The sequence below is a fragment of the Gordionus sp. m RMFG-2023 genome, chromosome 2 (assembly GCF_954871325.1).
Source record: "Gordionus sp. m RMFG-2023 chromosome 2, tfGorSpeb1-WG-v2, whole genome shotgun sequence".
Classification (NCBI taxonomy): domain Eukaryota; kingdom Metazoa; phylum Nematomorpha; class Gordioida; order Chordodea; family Parachordodidae; genus Gordionus; species Gordionus sp. m RMFG-2023.
The window spans coordinates 42,643,367-42,658,799 of NC_088776.1; the positions used below are offsets into that span (position 1 = coordinate 42,643,367).

Sequence of the window (15,433 nt, forward strand, 5' to 3'; positions counted from 1 at the left end):
CTGATAATGGTTGTCCTAAGCATAGGTAATCCTAAATCTATATAACCTTAAAATGAAAACAATATACCTAAATATAACTACTATTTCATTAATACATTTTTCTAAGGTATGATCCTGATGTGAACTTATCTGATTGTAAAATACCCTGTCCAAAACTACTTCTTTTTCTACATTGGTAATATGATGTAGAATTTATTACCCTATGCATAGTAAATCATTAAAACATAGAATATTATGTCCTCTTTTGGATTTTTTATTAGTAATTTTGTTTTCTAAAATAACATTACTAAATTGATGTTAACTTTGAATAATATTGGAATTAATTGTTTTCTCCAGAAGAATTTTGATGTTGTTTGACACCGTTTCAATTTCATTATTATGATTATAAAAAAAATATTTTATTACTTTTCCCGTACTTTAATGAACCAATCACAGATTTGGACGAAACTTTACGATGAAGTGTCCATACATCATAAGCACGGAAATCATTATTAAATGTTATTGACAACTGACATACACATATGTTATAGTTATAATATACCTCTCTTTTTGGAAACCGAATGTTTTTAAAAAGCGAATTTTTAAGAGTAAATTTAGTCACAAATCAGAGGGGATTTGCCGCCTTGGAAATCGACTCATATTACATATATTTTGTCATTTCTGATAGAAAATTATATTCTTATATTCCATCAGTAAATCAGTCCTTATTACCATGTTTACCACCAAAAATGAAAAGTATATATATTTCTATACTATATATTAATGATTTTCATTTAGATGATTATGAAGCATTAGAAATAAAATTATTTAGTTCTTATTTACAAAAAATTTTAGCCTTCACACATAGGCAATTTCCATTTTATAATTTTTCTATGTATGATATTAAGATAAACTCATCAAATTGTCTCATACTTGAATGTGTGTTTTTTATTTTATTATATGACTTTCCATATTATATTTGCTTGAAAAACACTGATGATATAAATGTATTAAACTTTGGTTTAATCACACAAATCAATAATAAAATTTCATGTATTCAGTTTTCAGATTTTTTAAACAGTTCTATACATGATTTTAAATTGTTTAGGGAAATCAAAGAAGAGTAAATTTACAAATCTTACTCAATTTTAGATATATTAAAGTGTTATCTGTTTAGATATAGCAAAACATACCAATAAAATTTACTTTATAACTGGATCATCCAATGGACACTGTTACTTACTGCAAGTAGATAAAAACCTTAATGGTTTGTTAACTTATTCAATATTTAATTTTGCCAAATAATTAGATGTACACAACAAATGTGAAATTAATTTAAACTATATGATTGTAGATGTTAAATTTTTTCAATCAAATAATTCAGGTATTTACAAAACAAAAATTCATACTTTTAAAATGTATATATAGTTAGTGTACAATCCTTTAAAAATTTATTTTTGACTTTTATATATGATAAATAAATGAGATATTTATATATTTTTTGAATAAAAAGTTTTATTGAAAAAATACATGAACTAGGATATGAGTAATAAGGTTCGTCAATATTAATACTATATAACTGATGTAAGATGTAATCCTGTTATTTCAATTAAATTTTCTGCCCTAATAGTTGTTTTGATCATTCTTAGTGCTTGCAAGGGTCCGGTTGGACTGACGGTCCGGTCCTAGTCAGTCTCATCCGACTCTTGGGTCCCACAAGACAGTTCCGTACAACCAAAGACTGATTAAAGAAGATAAAAGTTTACTGTACTATGAATTGCATTTTAGTTAATGTGCATGTACAAATAATAAAATAACAAAAAAACGATATAGAATGAATCCAAAGACCATTTAATTTATAATGACACTTGAATCTTGGATAAAAAATGGAATATTTTTTTATTTTTTAGAAGATAATTGAAATATTTATTTATATATAATTTATTTATAATCAAATAGCTATCGCATTATATATATTAGAGGTCTGCATTGTGCGGGCAAATTTTTTTAAAGAACGGATGGGCGGTTAAAAAAATATTTTAAACTACGGGCAGGTTAAAAAATATTTTAAACTATGGGCGGGTAAAGAAATTTAAACAATGAGCAGGGTTAAAAAAATTTTAAATCATTTAAGTAAATATTAATAAAAAATTGTTCCTATGAACTTTTTTGGATATTAAAAATTAAAGTGTACTTTTTTGGTATAAAATTTTTCTTAAAATTAATAAACTTTTTTTTTTATTTAAAACTACCTTGGTGGAAACGACAAGAAAGAGATTTGCCAAAGCTAACAAGATTAGCAAGAAAAATATTGGCAATGCCTGCAACTAGTGCTTCTTTTGAACAAAGATTTAGCATTGCTGGAAGGTTTCTAGTACAAAGAAGAACGTGTTTGAATCCAGAAAATGTCGATTCATTATTATTTTTGCACTATTAATTACATATAATATCAATTTTATATTTATATTTTCATAAATATTTTATTTGATCAAATAAATTATCCATAATTTAAATTGAATATTTTTTATGCTTAATATAGTAATTTCCTAAAAACGTTTTTTAGAGGTGTAATGCTGAAATTTTTTATATTAGATGCTTAAAAGAATAGCTATAATTAAATTTTATAATAGCGAGCTTGGCTTAAAATTTTTCATAAATAATGGGTGGGCGAGTAAAAATTTTTAGACTAATGGACGGGCGTAAGGAATTTTAGACTAATAGGCTGGCGGGTGAGTATGTTTGTTTTTGAAAACTATGGGCGTGCTGGGCGGGTGGGTTAAATTTTGTAAAAACATTTGTCGGCAGGCTTATAGTCCAAAAACCCGCGCAATGCAGACCTCAAATATATATATCAAAAAAACCAATTAAATATGTAATCAAATTGATTTAAATTATATTCAATAAATTTGTATTTTAATATTCTTTTGAAATATTAGGCATTTGTATTGTATAATATAATAAAAATGATTTGATGATATATTTAAAATATTGGTAATTTAACACTTTTCATTTTTATTAAATTTAATGCAGAATAAAACTTTTGTAGCTTAATAAAAAATTTTTTTAGACGGGATCGGGCCGGACTGGATGGTCCCACGGTCCGGTCTTACTTGACTTAAAGGTCCATCGGTCCGGTCTCATTTTATAAGAAATACACCGGACGGGACCGGACCGTTGCAAATACTAATCATCCTATTTATTACAAGAGCAGTAATAGGGTGCATACTTTTTTTGCATTTTTCTTTTTGGAGGAAGAAGATATATTATTGTTTATCTTGAAACCAGTATAAAGGTTTTTTAATATATGTATTATATTGAGTTCTATAACATTTTCGAATCCCAGAAAAAAAGCCTGTGGAAAAAAAAATCAACCGAAAAAACTGCGGAAAAAAAACTTAAAAATAAAAATATGTTTAAATCCTTATTAATAAACACTATTTAAATACTAAATCTATTATAAAAAATATATATGTAGAATAATATAATACATAACATATCTATTTTAATTCTATATTAATATAAAAATAAAATCATGTCCAAAACATAATTCTAGAAAATTCAATAACAAACAACGACTTCATAATACAAAGTATAATAATAGATATAATGGAAATATAATTAATGCAAATGATTATATGAGGAAGAAGGGGGGGTGGGTGGTTAAATAATTTAGGGAAGAAGGAGAAAATCTAGATTAATCGGGCTCCTAGGGGAATGAGCATATGAAGCATGTGAAATTAGATTTTATAATCTGAATTCCTATGCCTTGACGTAAGTAGACGCCTTCTTTTGGGTCTCCTGATTTAGTTCTTAAGGCTCTGCCAATCTTTTTAATTAGGCTAAGAGCCTGACTTCCAGAGGATGTTAAGGTTGTCGTGACAACTAGTACGATTTGTTTTAAAATCTTCGGTGTATTTTAAAATGTCTTTATTGATGTTGGAGGGTGAGAGGGGGCCAACGCAGGAGAAATCCCACCCTAGAAATCGGCCATTCTCCCAATGAATTTGTGTAATTCCATCGGGTCGTCTCCCATCCTTAAAGAGACCTGGGGGTTCTACTTAATTTTAATCCTTAAGGTTTTTTTCTGAGTTTTTTTTTAACTTTAATTTTTTTTCCGTAGTTAATTTTCCGTATTTTTTTTCTATCAGGTTCCCGATTACCACCATATTCAGACATAATTGACCACAATTCAATCTGCTTTATATTATCGAATTCTCTGGTGAAATCAATAAAGTAAAATAAACTGGTAATTTGTATTCATAGCATTTCTGGATGATTATTTTTAATGCCAAATAGCTCTTATATTCTTTGTTGACCTATATACACAGACCTATTCAAATGTGAATACAAATTCGAATAATAAATTAATAGTATTCGTTTCTTTTGAATGAATCAAATAATTTAATATTTGTATTCCTTACTCATTCACCTTAAAATTTCCATAACCATCTTCCATATTATCCTTCCTTCAACTCTGTTTCTCTTGTTGCCAACAGCTAACTTTACGAGATTATCAGTAGACAAAAGTCCCATGAAAGTTTTCCATCTATCTTTCTCTTCTGATTTTGAAATATATCAACAAAACTACTATTTGATACCAAAAAACTTATCGGATATCATATTCCTATACTTTAAAATTGAGAAATTTACTAAAATGTTATTGATTTTATATATTTTTACTAAGATTTTAATTGAAAATTGATTATGTATATATATATCAGAAAAACAATATTTTACTAAATAACCATTTTTTTATATTAAGCAATTAACTTGTTAATCTGTGGTGCTCTTACTGGTGCTCATGTTTATCAGTAAACTTCATTTCTTTTTAATTCTGAACTATTTTGCCGAAGGGATATTGCTTGTACAAGATTTAAAAGGGATATTTTTTTGAGTGAAAGCACAAAATATGATGTCATCACTGCTCATGATATATGCCCCTTGCAAAATATCGGAATTAACAAGTTTATAATATTCATCGGAACATTTCAAGGAGTAATATACATTTTTATTTAAACGGTTTTATTAAAAATATAATTAACCCTTCACATGACCACATAAGGAATTTTTTTATATCATCAATAAGGATTGTTTGACCCTTGAGGAGAGATTTTGAATGAAAATTGAATAATCAATTTGAGGAGATAGATAACTATATCAATGTGGTTAACATTATAATTCCCAATTTAGTAATAACCAAGAACCAGCTATAATTTGTATAAAATCTAGAATATTATAATAGACATGCACTTTAAATTATTTGCCACTTTTTACCTTATATTAATTCTAATTAATATATTTTTAAATTATTTAAAAATTAAATTTAGATCAGGGTTTAACAAAAATCTTTAAATGAGCATTTGAAAATTTTTTTTCGCCCAAAATTTTGAGGAAAAAATCTTTGAAGATCAAAAAAATTGAAGATCTTTTCGTAAAATAATTTCACATTTTTAAAAGAGGAAGGATCTTTGAAGATTTTTGAATTTTGAACAAAGTTAAACCCTGATTTAGAGTCATTAATTTTAATAATCTTTCCTATCAAAATTATTATTTAATTTTGAAAATGTGAAAGATTTTGACTATAAATTTAAGGGTCTTCTAGAACTAATTCTTAGATTTTTTTTATTTATGATCTTACTTCCAATTTTCTCAATTATCGTAATGACTTATTTATTTACTTTATTTTGATATTTTATTCAGAGAATACTAATTTACAAATATGAAGAAAAAATACAAGATGCGAACATTTATCCTTACAACATTATAGATGTCCATTCGCCCGTATACGGCATCAAATGCCTTTTGAAGGAGGGAAGGTCGATATGTTGCATTGTTGTAACACCCTTAGGAATTCACGAATACAGTGATTTAGTCAACAAAGAATTTTGAATTATTTAAATATTGTTAATAATTGGTATTTATTATTTTGAAATTGTAATTTTACATAGCTTAGTTAATAATGTACGAATAAATTTAAATGCCACTTTGGTTTATAAATTCAGCTTTAAGCTTATTACGATCGATGGTTTATATTTCCATAAAATTCTTGCAAATATTTTTTATTAAAAGTCGTCAAATAAAAATCTCGAGCTATTATAATGACTTATTTTGAAATTAAAAATAAAATAGATAGATAATTCTTATATTTGATATTTTCAACAGGGATGTGAACCCTTCGACAAAAAAAAAGGGTCCGAGTTCGGGCCCGGTAATAAATTTAAAAAGGACCCGGGTCAAGGGTCCGGGTTCAGAGGGAACATAAAAATAATGACTCAAAATAAGACTTTTTTTCATTCATTTTTTATTATACTTCATTATATACACATTTATAATTCGAAATGAGATAATTTATATTTTAACTATTTTATTCAATCGCACAATCATGATATCTTCTAAAATATCATCCTTCAGATTTCCACGTAAATTAGACAAAATATATTTGAACGATAAAAATCCACGTTCCACGCTTACCTAAAATAGATAGTCATTTTTATAATACATAAATTATTTTACTTGTGTCGCCGGTACAGCCATGACGATTCTAGACAAGGTATATAATTCTGGATATATTGAAGAATTTTCCTCCCAGAATTTTAAAATGTTTGCATCTCTATTTATTCTCTTAACTTCCGAGAACTTTTCTATTAAAGATACAATAGATATTTTTTGCTCCTTTCTATCAGATGATAATTTAATATTTTTTTTCTCTATCTAATAGTAAAATTTCCAGATCATCAATATCATTATCATCAATATCGTTATCATTATCATTGTTATCGCTACAACCAGTAGATATTGTTGTAGCCTCCAATATATTAAATAATAGAGTTTTGGGTATGCCATAAATCTTAAAGATGGTCTATAGCCATTTGTTTTTGCTCACTAATTAATAAAACTTGATATCGCGGGTCTAAATATATTGAAGCCTATACAACACTATTTTGTAAATATTGTTGCTATCTAATTTTCATATTTTCTAATACTTCATATGAAAAAGAACTTGTAAATCTTTCTAACTCTAATCGAAATCTTATCCATATGCCATAAAAATCCGATAAACATAACTGTTCTGCTTGCAATCTTATTGTAGTTATTTTTAAAAGAACCAACATACTAGTAAGGTCTTTTATTTAATTCCAATCATCTTCCGACAAAAGACTTCACATGCTCTTACAATAAAATAATTACAGAAATCTTTCAAACTTAATAATCGCTCTAGCATCATACATATAGAGGACCAACGTGTTGTGCAATCTAAAATTTCCATTTGCCTTTTCATGGATTTGAATATTCTTGATAACTTATAATAAAATTATATATTTGCAAAACCTGCCAATTTTGATTAATTTAAATTTACTGCTCAAAAAACATAACTAACACTGCAAAATAATCACTTAATAAAATTTTTATAAAAGATATTAATAAATTAGCCTTTAAAATTAAAATATTATTACTTGCAGTACAAAATAATTCCAAATATTTCACTTTCAAATAAAAATAGTCAAAGTATTTCTAATAAGAGCAAATAAATTTACATAATAAAATATTATTACTTACACTATAAAATAATGTATGGTATCTATAAGAATTTTACGATTTCTCGGATATGTGATAAGGATGAGATTTTATAATTTAAAGTTGACACATTTTTAAACATTAATTAATACGATTTAAAGCTGAAACATTTAAAACACAAATATTTAATTTATCTTTTTTTATTATAACATATAAATTTCAAACTGTCATATAACAAAAAAAACAACAATATATACAAAAAAATTATAATATATCAATATCCTACAATTATATCTTTCAAATATAATCTATTTACATTTTATCGTTATACATCCATTTCAAATCATTTTTAACTTTTTAAATTGATTTTTACTTTTACATTTAAATCGATTTTAACTTTTACATAAAATATTTCATTATCACCTCGAGTGATTTTATTTAAATTATTTCCACAATATAACATTTCCTTCTCTTTTAGTTTCCCCCTTCATTGTACCCATCATTCGTATCGTATATTGAGGTAATCCCTAAGTTCTTTATTTATTCCAAGTCCATGTACCTTTTCGTTCTAACATCAAATTTAACTAAAAAAATTATATTTTATTTTATATAGTTTATTTATAATGAATGAATTTCTTCGGTCTCAAATTGTATTGTCGACTTGGCTCTTGAACACTTATTTGATTTCGATCTCGTATCTGGCTTTGAACTTGAACTTGATCTTGTTCTTTCTTTTGATCTTGCTCCTGACCTCTTCCCCCCTCTAAAAACTCGTTCACTCGTCGTATAATCATTACTTGTCGATCTTATTTTTATTTGATTCAAATGTCTTCTTATTATATTATGTCCAGTATCTATTTTGTATGATAAATTTCTATCTTTATGTATCACTACTCCTTTATCCCACATGTTTTCCTTGAACGTTTTATACCAAATTTTATCTCCTACGTTGATATTTCTCGTTACTGTTATTTTGCGATTTAATACGTTATCTTTTTCCTCCATAGGTTTAACCAAATCCCATTTTGTCCTTATACTTCTAGAAGACACTAATTTGCTTGGTATCATATTTGTCGTCGCATTTGGAGTATTTCGATAATTAAACAAAAAAATTTCTAAAGCTATCTCGGCGTTAACTTTTGTGTTATTCTCCACATTTCTCTTCAAGCTCATTTTCATTGATTTAATCATACGTTCGCATTGACCATTGGATTGTTGATGATGTGGAGCAGTCAAAATATGTTTTATTTCATGATCCTCACAAAATTTTTTAAATAGGTGACTAGTGAAATTGGTGCCATTATCCGTCACGATGTTATATGGTATTCCAAATAGACTTATTATTCTCATCAGTTCTTTCACAGTAGATTCTGTTGTAATATTTTTCATTCTCTTTATTATTGGAAATTTGCTATATGCGTCCACAAATACCATGTAATCATTATCTCCGAACTGTGCAAAGTTAATATGTACTCATTCAAAAATTTTAGTCGCGATTCTCCATGGATTTTGTATATTGTGTGGATTGTCTGCCCATTTGTTACATTCTTCACACTCTTTTACCTCTTGATCTACATTTGCATTTATACCAGGCCACCATAAATAATCTTTCGCCAATAATTTTATCTTGCCTGCGCCTAAATGTCCTTTGTGTAAATCTTTTAACATCTCATTTCTCATTTTCCTCGGTATTATGATTCGGTTTTCTTTAAAAAGGCAATTCTTTATCAAACTCAACTCCATTTCCATATTCTTGTATGTATTGTTTTTTATATCTTCACCATGTTTGATGTTATTTATTACTTCCATTAATTCATCATCATCGTTTGTTTCTTTCACTATTCTTTGAAAGTTAATTGGTATGTCCCATAAATCACTAGTAATCTCATTATTTTCTATATTTTGTATACCCTCTTCAGTATTTCTTTGTGGTAATCTTGATAAACAGTCTGGTATTGTATTGCGATTACCAGCTCTGTGAACTATCGTGAAATCGTAAGCTCCCATAGCCAAATTCCACTTTTGCAATCTCATCGATATTGACGTGTTATCTTTTAATCCTTTTGTAAATATGCAAACGAGTGGCTTGTGGTCGGTTATAATGACGAATTTGGAGCCTATGAGGTACTCCTGAAACTTCTTCACTGCATATACTATTGCTAAAGCCTCTCTCTCGATATTTGTATAATTAATTTCTACTTTCAATAAAGTTCTCGATGCGTATGCTATAGGCATCTCCTTGCCATTTCCTTCTATATGAAATAATACAGCACCTAAACCTTTTTCCGAAGCATCCGTCGCGATACCTATCGGCAAATCTGGATTGTAATAATTTAACGATGGTGGTGTACTAATTAGATTCTTCAAATCATCATAACATCTTTGATGTACGTCATTCCACAAAAATTTTCCTTTATTTGCTATCTTGTATAATGGATCCGCTAAATCCGCAAAATTACATAAAAATTTTCGGTAATAACTAGCCATGCCCAAAAACTTTGCCAGTTCTTCTTTAGTTGTTGGTACTGGCATGTCCGTAATGGCCTTTATCTTTTCTCCATTCGGATGAATCCCCTTATCATCGATGTCGTGTTCAAGAAATCGTATTTCTTTCTTGAAAAATATACTCTTCGTAAAATTAGGTATTAGTCCATATTTTGAGATTCTGTCAAAACCCAATTTTATGTTTTTCATGTGTTTTTCGTCATCATCACCAGTAATTAATAAGTCATCAATGTAGAAAATAGCGTCTTTTAAATCACCGAAAATCTTGTTCATAGTCTGTTGAAAAATAGCTGATGATGTCTTTAAACCGAAAGGAAGTCTGGTGAATCTGAAGTAGCCTCTATGCGTGGATATGGTGAGAAGATTTCTTGATTATTTGTGAATTGGTATTTGAAGGAAAGCATTCTTAAAATCTATTTTTGTAAACTTCTTGCCTTTTGACAGCTTTGATATAAGGTCATTGATTCTTGGAATTGGGTATTTGAAGTCTACCAGTGCAGTGCTCTTGAAGTCTACGCAAAGCCTCAATGTACCATCGCTCTTATAAACAGGTGTGAGCGGACTCGCCCAGCGTACGTCGTCCACTTGCTCGATTATCTTGTCATCGATCCACTTCTGCAACTCCTTTGTTAACAAATCATGTCGTTTATATGGCACTCGTCTTGGCGGTATTATTTTTGGTATAGCGTCCTGTTTAAGATAAAGTTTAACATAACTGCGATTTATAGGCTTTTTGTCAACTTTGGTTTTACATTCGTTTATCATCTTTTGTATTGCATCATCATAATTTTCTTCGACATGGTTTACAAATTGAACTAATATGTTGCCAAACGCTTTTAACCATGTCCTACCTAACAGCGGTATTTTATTGCTCTGCACTACGTGTATGTTCAAGGTCTCTGTCTTGTTTTTCCATATTTTGCCTTGATGTCAACGGTACCCAACACCTTTATAATTCTCCCATCGTAGCCCGTAAGTTTTGTTTCCGATTTCTTTAATGTTTTAATACCAATTTTTCTTGCAACACTTATTGGTAGTATTGTGAATCTTGACCCCGTGTCTATCTGTAATTCAATTGGCACATCATTAAGGTGCATCGTGATTTTATATGCGTCATACGCTTTGTTATTATCATCATCAAGATTATTTATATCCACATTAAAAAGACTATATTCTTCTTTTTCAATTTTATCACAATTTACATCCTTTATTTCCTTTATTTCTTCTATATTGACCGTATTTAATTTATTTGAGTATCGCCGTTGATTATTGTCATTATTTCGGTATCTGTTATTATTATACGATTGATTGTAGTTTTGGTTGCAATTCTGATTGTAGTTACGATTATAACTTTGATCGTAATTCTGATTATATCTTGGTCTGTATCTTGAATCATTATTATTTCTATCATTGTATCTGTCATAATTACGCCTATCGTTATAATTATCATTATTGAATCTCGATCTTGGAGCTCTGTCATTATATTGATATCTATGATTAAAGTTATTTTGATACCGCGGATTGAAATTGTTACGATAACGTGAATCATAATTGTTTCCTTGAAACCTCTGCCAATTATCGCATCTAGGTGTCCACTGCCGTCTAAACCCATTATCATTTGAAGTACATGCCAATCTATTGTTACCATCGTATTTCACCAGTTGATTATCCGAACTTATCCTCTTGACTTCGACCTCATCTATCGCTTTCACCGTGGTTCCTGCTTCAATTTTTATATTATCAATTTTATTTAAAATATTGTCACACGCTTCTTTCTCTTCTATATCTGCTGCTGCCTTTAGTATCATATCTATATTTACATTTTCCATTTTAGAAATTCTCTGCCTGATTTTCTTACTTATCGATGAAAGCCTTATTTTCTCTATTGCTCTCTCAAAGTCTTTATACTTACATTTAGTATTTAAACCACATACTCGAGTTACCCAGGCCTGAAATTTTTCACCTGGATTTTGCACAGCCGCCGCAAAATCAACCTTGTAACTGTCCATAGATTTTTCAGGGTGTAGAAGTTTAAACTTCTCGATTAAATTTGTAAGATTAGAGAACTCGGACGATGTACAGATTGCCTCTAGATTTAAGTACTCGTCTTCTGGTAATCTGTTTGTGAAAATACTCGCTTTTTCCGCTTCCGTCCATTGGCTATCTTTTAATACGGAATCGAATCTTTTTAAAAAAAACTCAACGTTCCCTGTAAACGCCGGTACGTCAACTATATTATTTTTTGTATTTACTAACGGTTTCATAATGTATATTATTTATAATGATCGTTTATTTCATATCTTATTTATATCATATATCACACGGAAAAAAAATATATTTATATTCGTATATAAAATTGAATAATACAAGCTAATAAATTTATCTGGTAGCGTTGGTCAAATGATTCAGTCTCGTTGATAGCATTGAGCATTAAAAAAGAATGTCTCGTGTATAAACGTAATGGATTTGTGCGTCGAAGCATAGCGATGTTGCGTGATTTCACGTGATGGACATCTTATAATCATGATGTATCGAAAGCGCTCTGTCATATTGTAACTATAAACTGAGACTATTATAAGAATTGTAAACGTCGGAATACGTTGCCACCATATAAGAATTTTACGATTTCTCGGATATGTGATAAGGATGAGATTTTATAATTTAAAGTTGACACATTTTTAAACATTAATTAATACGATTTAAAGCTGAAACATTTAAAACACAAATATTTAATTTATCTTTTTTTATTATAACATATAAATTTCAAACTGTCATATAACAAAAAAAACATAACAATATATACAAAAAAATTATAATATATCAATATCCTACAGTTATGTCTTTCAAATATAATCTATTTACATTTTATCGTTATACATCCATTTCAAATCATTTTTAACTTTTTACCTTTAAATTGATTTTTACTTTTACATTTAAATCGATTTTAACTTTTACATAAAATATTTCATTATCACCTCGAGTGATTTTATTTAAACTATTTCCACAATATAACAGTATCAATATCTAAATAAAATGAAATGAAGTCCAGGAAGAAAAACGTGAAGATAAAATAAATGATTCCACGAAGAAAATTATAAAAATTTTATATTATTTTTTAAAAATTATAAAAATTTTATATTATTTTTTAAAAATTATAAAAATTTTATATTATTTTTTAAAAATTATAAAAATTTTATATTATTTTTTAAAAATTATAAAAATTTTATATTATTTTTTAAAAATTGTATTTTTACATTAATTTAAAAAATAAAAATTTAAGTTAAAAATTTTTAACACCCTGAACCCTTAGACCCTTCACTTTTTAAAAGGGTCCGGGTTCAGCCAAAATAAGGAGGGATCCGGGTCCGGGTTCACATCCCTGATTTTCAACCTAAAAATAAAAAAAAATAAAATGTAGGACCACGGGAAAAAAAACGATTAAAAAAAGAGAAAAGAAAAATTATTATCTCACCCCCTCCTGGCATCCTCCTCCTTTTCTTCCCTCTGTTCCCTTTTCTTGCTTGAAACCGCCCCTGAACCGCTTGGAAGGCATCTTATACCACCCCTGCGGCCAGACCCCTCCCCCATTATTCGGCCGAAAAAGGTTTATTTCCGAAAATTCAAAACCTCTATTTTGTCTTATAAAATTCAGAGCACAGATACCATATTTTCAATTTCGGCCACAATTTAAAAAAAATTCATCCTATCCTGAGTTAGCTATTTATGAACCGGTGTAGGATTGTGAAATCAATACCCATTCTCTCTTCTATATCGTATTGATATTATCACTGTAGATTCAATACCGTAGTGATAATTTGGTATTTTTGAATCAATACCGTATTAATTTTTAAGAGATGTTTTCATTGCTTCAAATATATTGGCGGCCATTAAAATTGTAAAATATTTTCTCATATATTTTTTTCATCGTTTTAATATATTGGCGGCCATTAAAATTGTAAAATATTTATTCATAATATATTTTTTCATCGTTTCAAATATATTGGAGGCTATTAAAATTGTAAAATATTTATTATTATATAATCGCTTCAAATATATTGGCGGCCATTAAAAATATTTATTATATATTTTTCCACCGCTTCAGAAATATTGGCGGCCATTTTCGATTTGAATTTATTTAAAATAGATTTAATAGTTTTTTTCTATTTTTTTATATAATTTTTTAAGGGAATTTATTTATTTTACAATTCTTGATATCCTATATAATTTTTATTTGTTTACTTTCAACTCCATCCTTTAGAAAATTTTAAATAAATACAATGTATACAAATTTTCTTGATTTGCCATTGTATTATTGGGATCTCAAGCCTTAATTTAATACAAAAGCTTAAGCTATAGTGTTGCGATGATTTAATGAAACATATTGACGATTAAATTAAAACTCATCCATATACAATTATTTTCTTTGCAAAAATAATTAAAATAACAAAAGGAGTAATAAAAGAATTTTCAATAATGCTTTGTCTATATTTTAATTGCAAAGAAAATAATTTTATATGGATGGGTTTTAATTAAATCGTCAATATGTTTCATTAAATCATCACAACACTGTAATCACAGACAAATGAGGGTTGTTGATTCAAAGTTTTATAAAAGATATTATGAATTCAAACAAATTAAATCTACCTTATTGATTGAATGAGAATCTATAATTGTCATCTATAAATGTCGACTCAAAGATTTAAATTATATTTTAGATTTTATTCGTAAAAGCTGAGGTTCGGTCATAAATTATCAATACGGTATTAATTTTACAATATTGTAGAATCAATACCGTATTTATTTTACAATACTACACCGGCCATATTAAACTTTGGAGCAATTCTGTAAAGGATGTCAAAGGTTAATCAGAATAAAAAATACGAGATAATAAATGTTCCTTTACATGATTTTTTTCGCGCCCTCAGGTCTGTAAAAAAATTTAACCGGAAGCTTTTAGTTATTAAAAGAAAAATAATTATTTAAGATAATAAACGTAAATATTGATGATTATAATCATAAATTCTTTTTTTTTGATTGTTATAAAAAAATGATTTGACAATTTTTCATTATGTTTTTAAGAGTAATTTGATGATTAGAATCATTATAAACATGGTGATACTTTATAACGAGATTACAATATTTAGTGCATTCCATATTAATAAATTTTACAAACCGAGTTACACCAACATAAGTCAAGATATATTCGAAAAACTACAAAAGCATAAACGAAAACGGAGCATATTATATGAGAAAAATAATTTAACTGACGATTTTAATTATGGAAAATACCTATCGTTTCAAGAAATACTTGATATACAAAGAGGGCAAGATGTTAGACACGAAAGTAGTTACTCCCAAGCTAGTCGCCATTATTTATCTAAAGTAATGAGTAACTACAATATTGATTTGGTAAATCAAAATATAACGTGCAAGA

General features: G+C 27.9%; 1 protein-coding gene across 2 annotated transcripts; it reads left to right on the forward strand.

The window, feature by feature from the left end:
- The first annotated feature begins 497 nt into the window (after positions 1-497).
- On the forward strand, positions 498-6,064 carry LOC135923885 (uncharacterized). 2 transcript variants are annotated; one of them, XM_065458874.1, is made up of 7 exons: positions 498-735; positions 778-1,102; positions 1,143-1,246; positions 1,289-1,363; positions 4,742-4,790; positions 4,833-4,974; positions 5,680-6,064. In XM_065458874.1, the coding sequence occupies exons 1-7, from the start codon at positions 561-563 to the stop codon at positions 5,866-5,868; spliced, it is 1,059 nt and encodes a 352-aa protein (XP_065314946.1). In that variant the 5' UTR covers positions 498-560; the 3' UTR covers positions 5,869-6,064. The 2 variants fall into 2 exon arrangements, with proteins under 2 accessions (XP_065314946.1, XP_065314947.1); XM_065458875.1 differs by having other exon boundaries at positions 1,157-1,246.
- Positions 6,065-15,433: the final 9,369 nt, after the last annotated feature.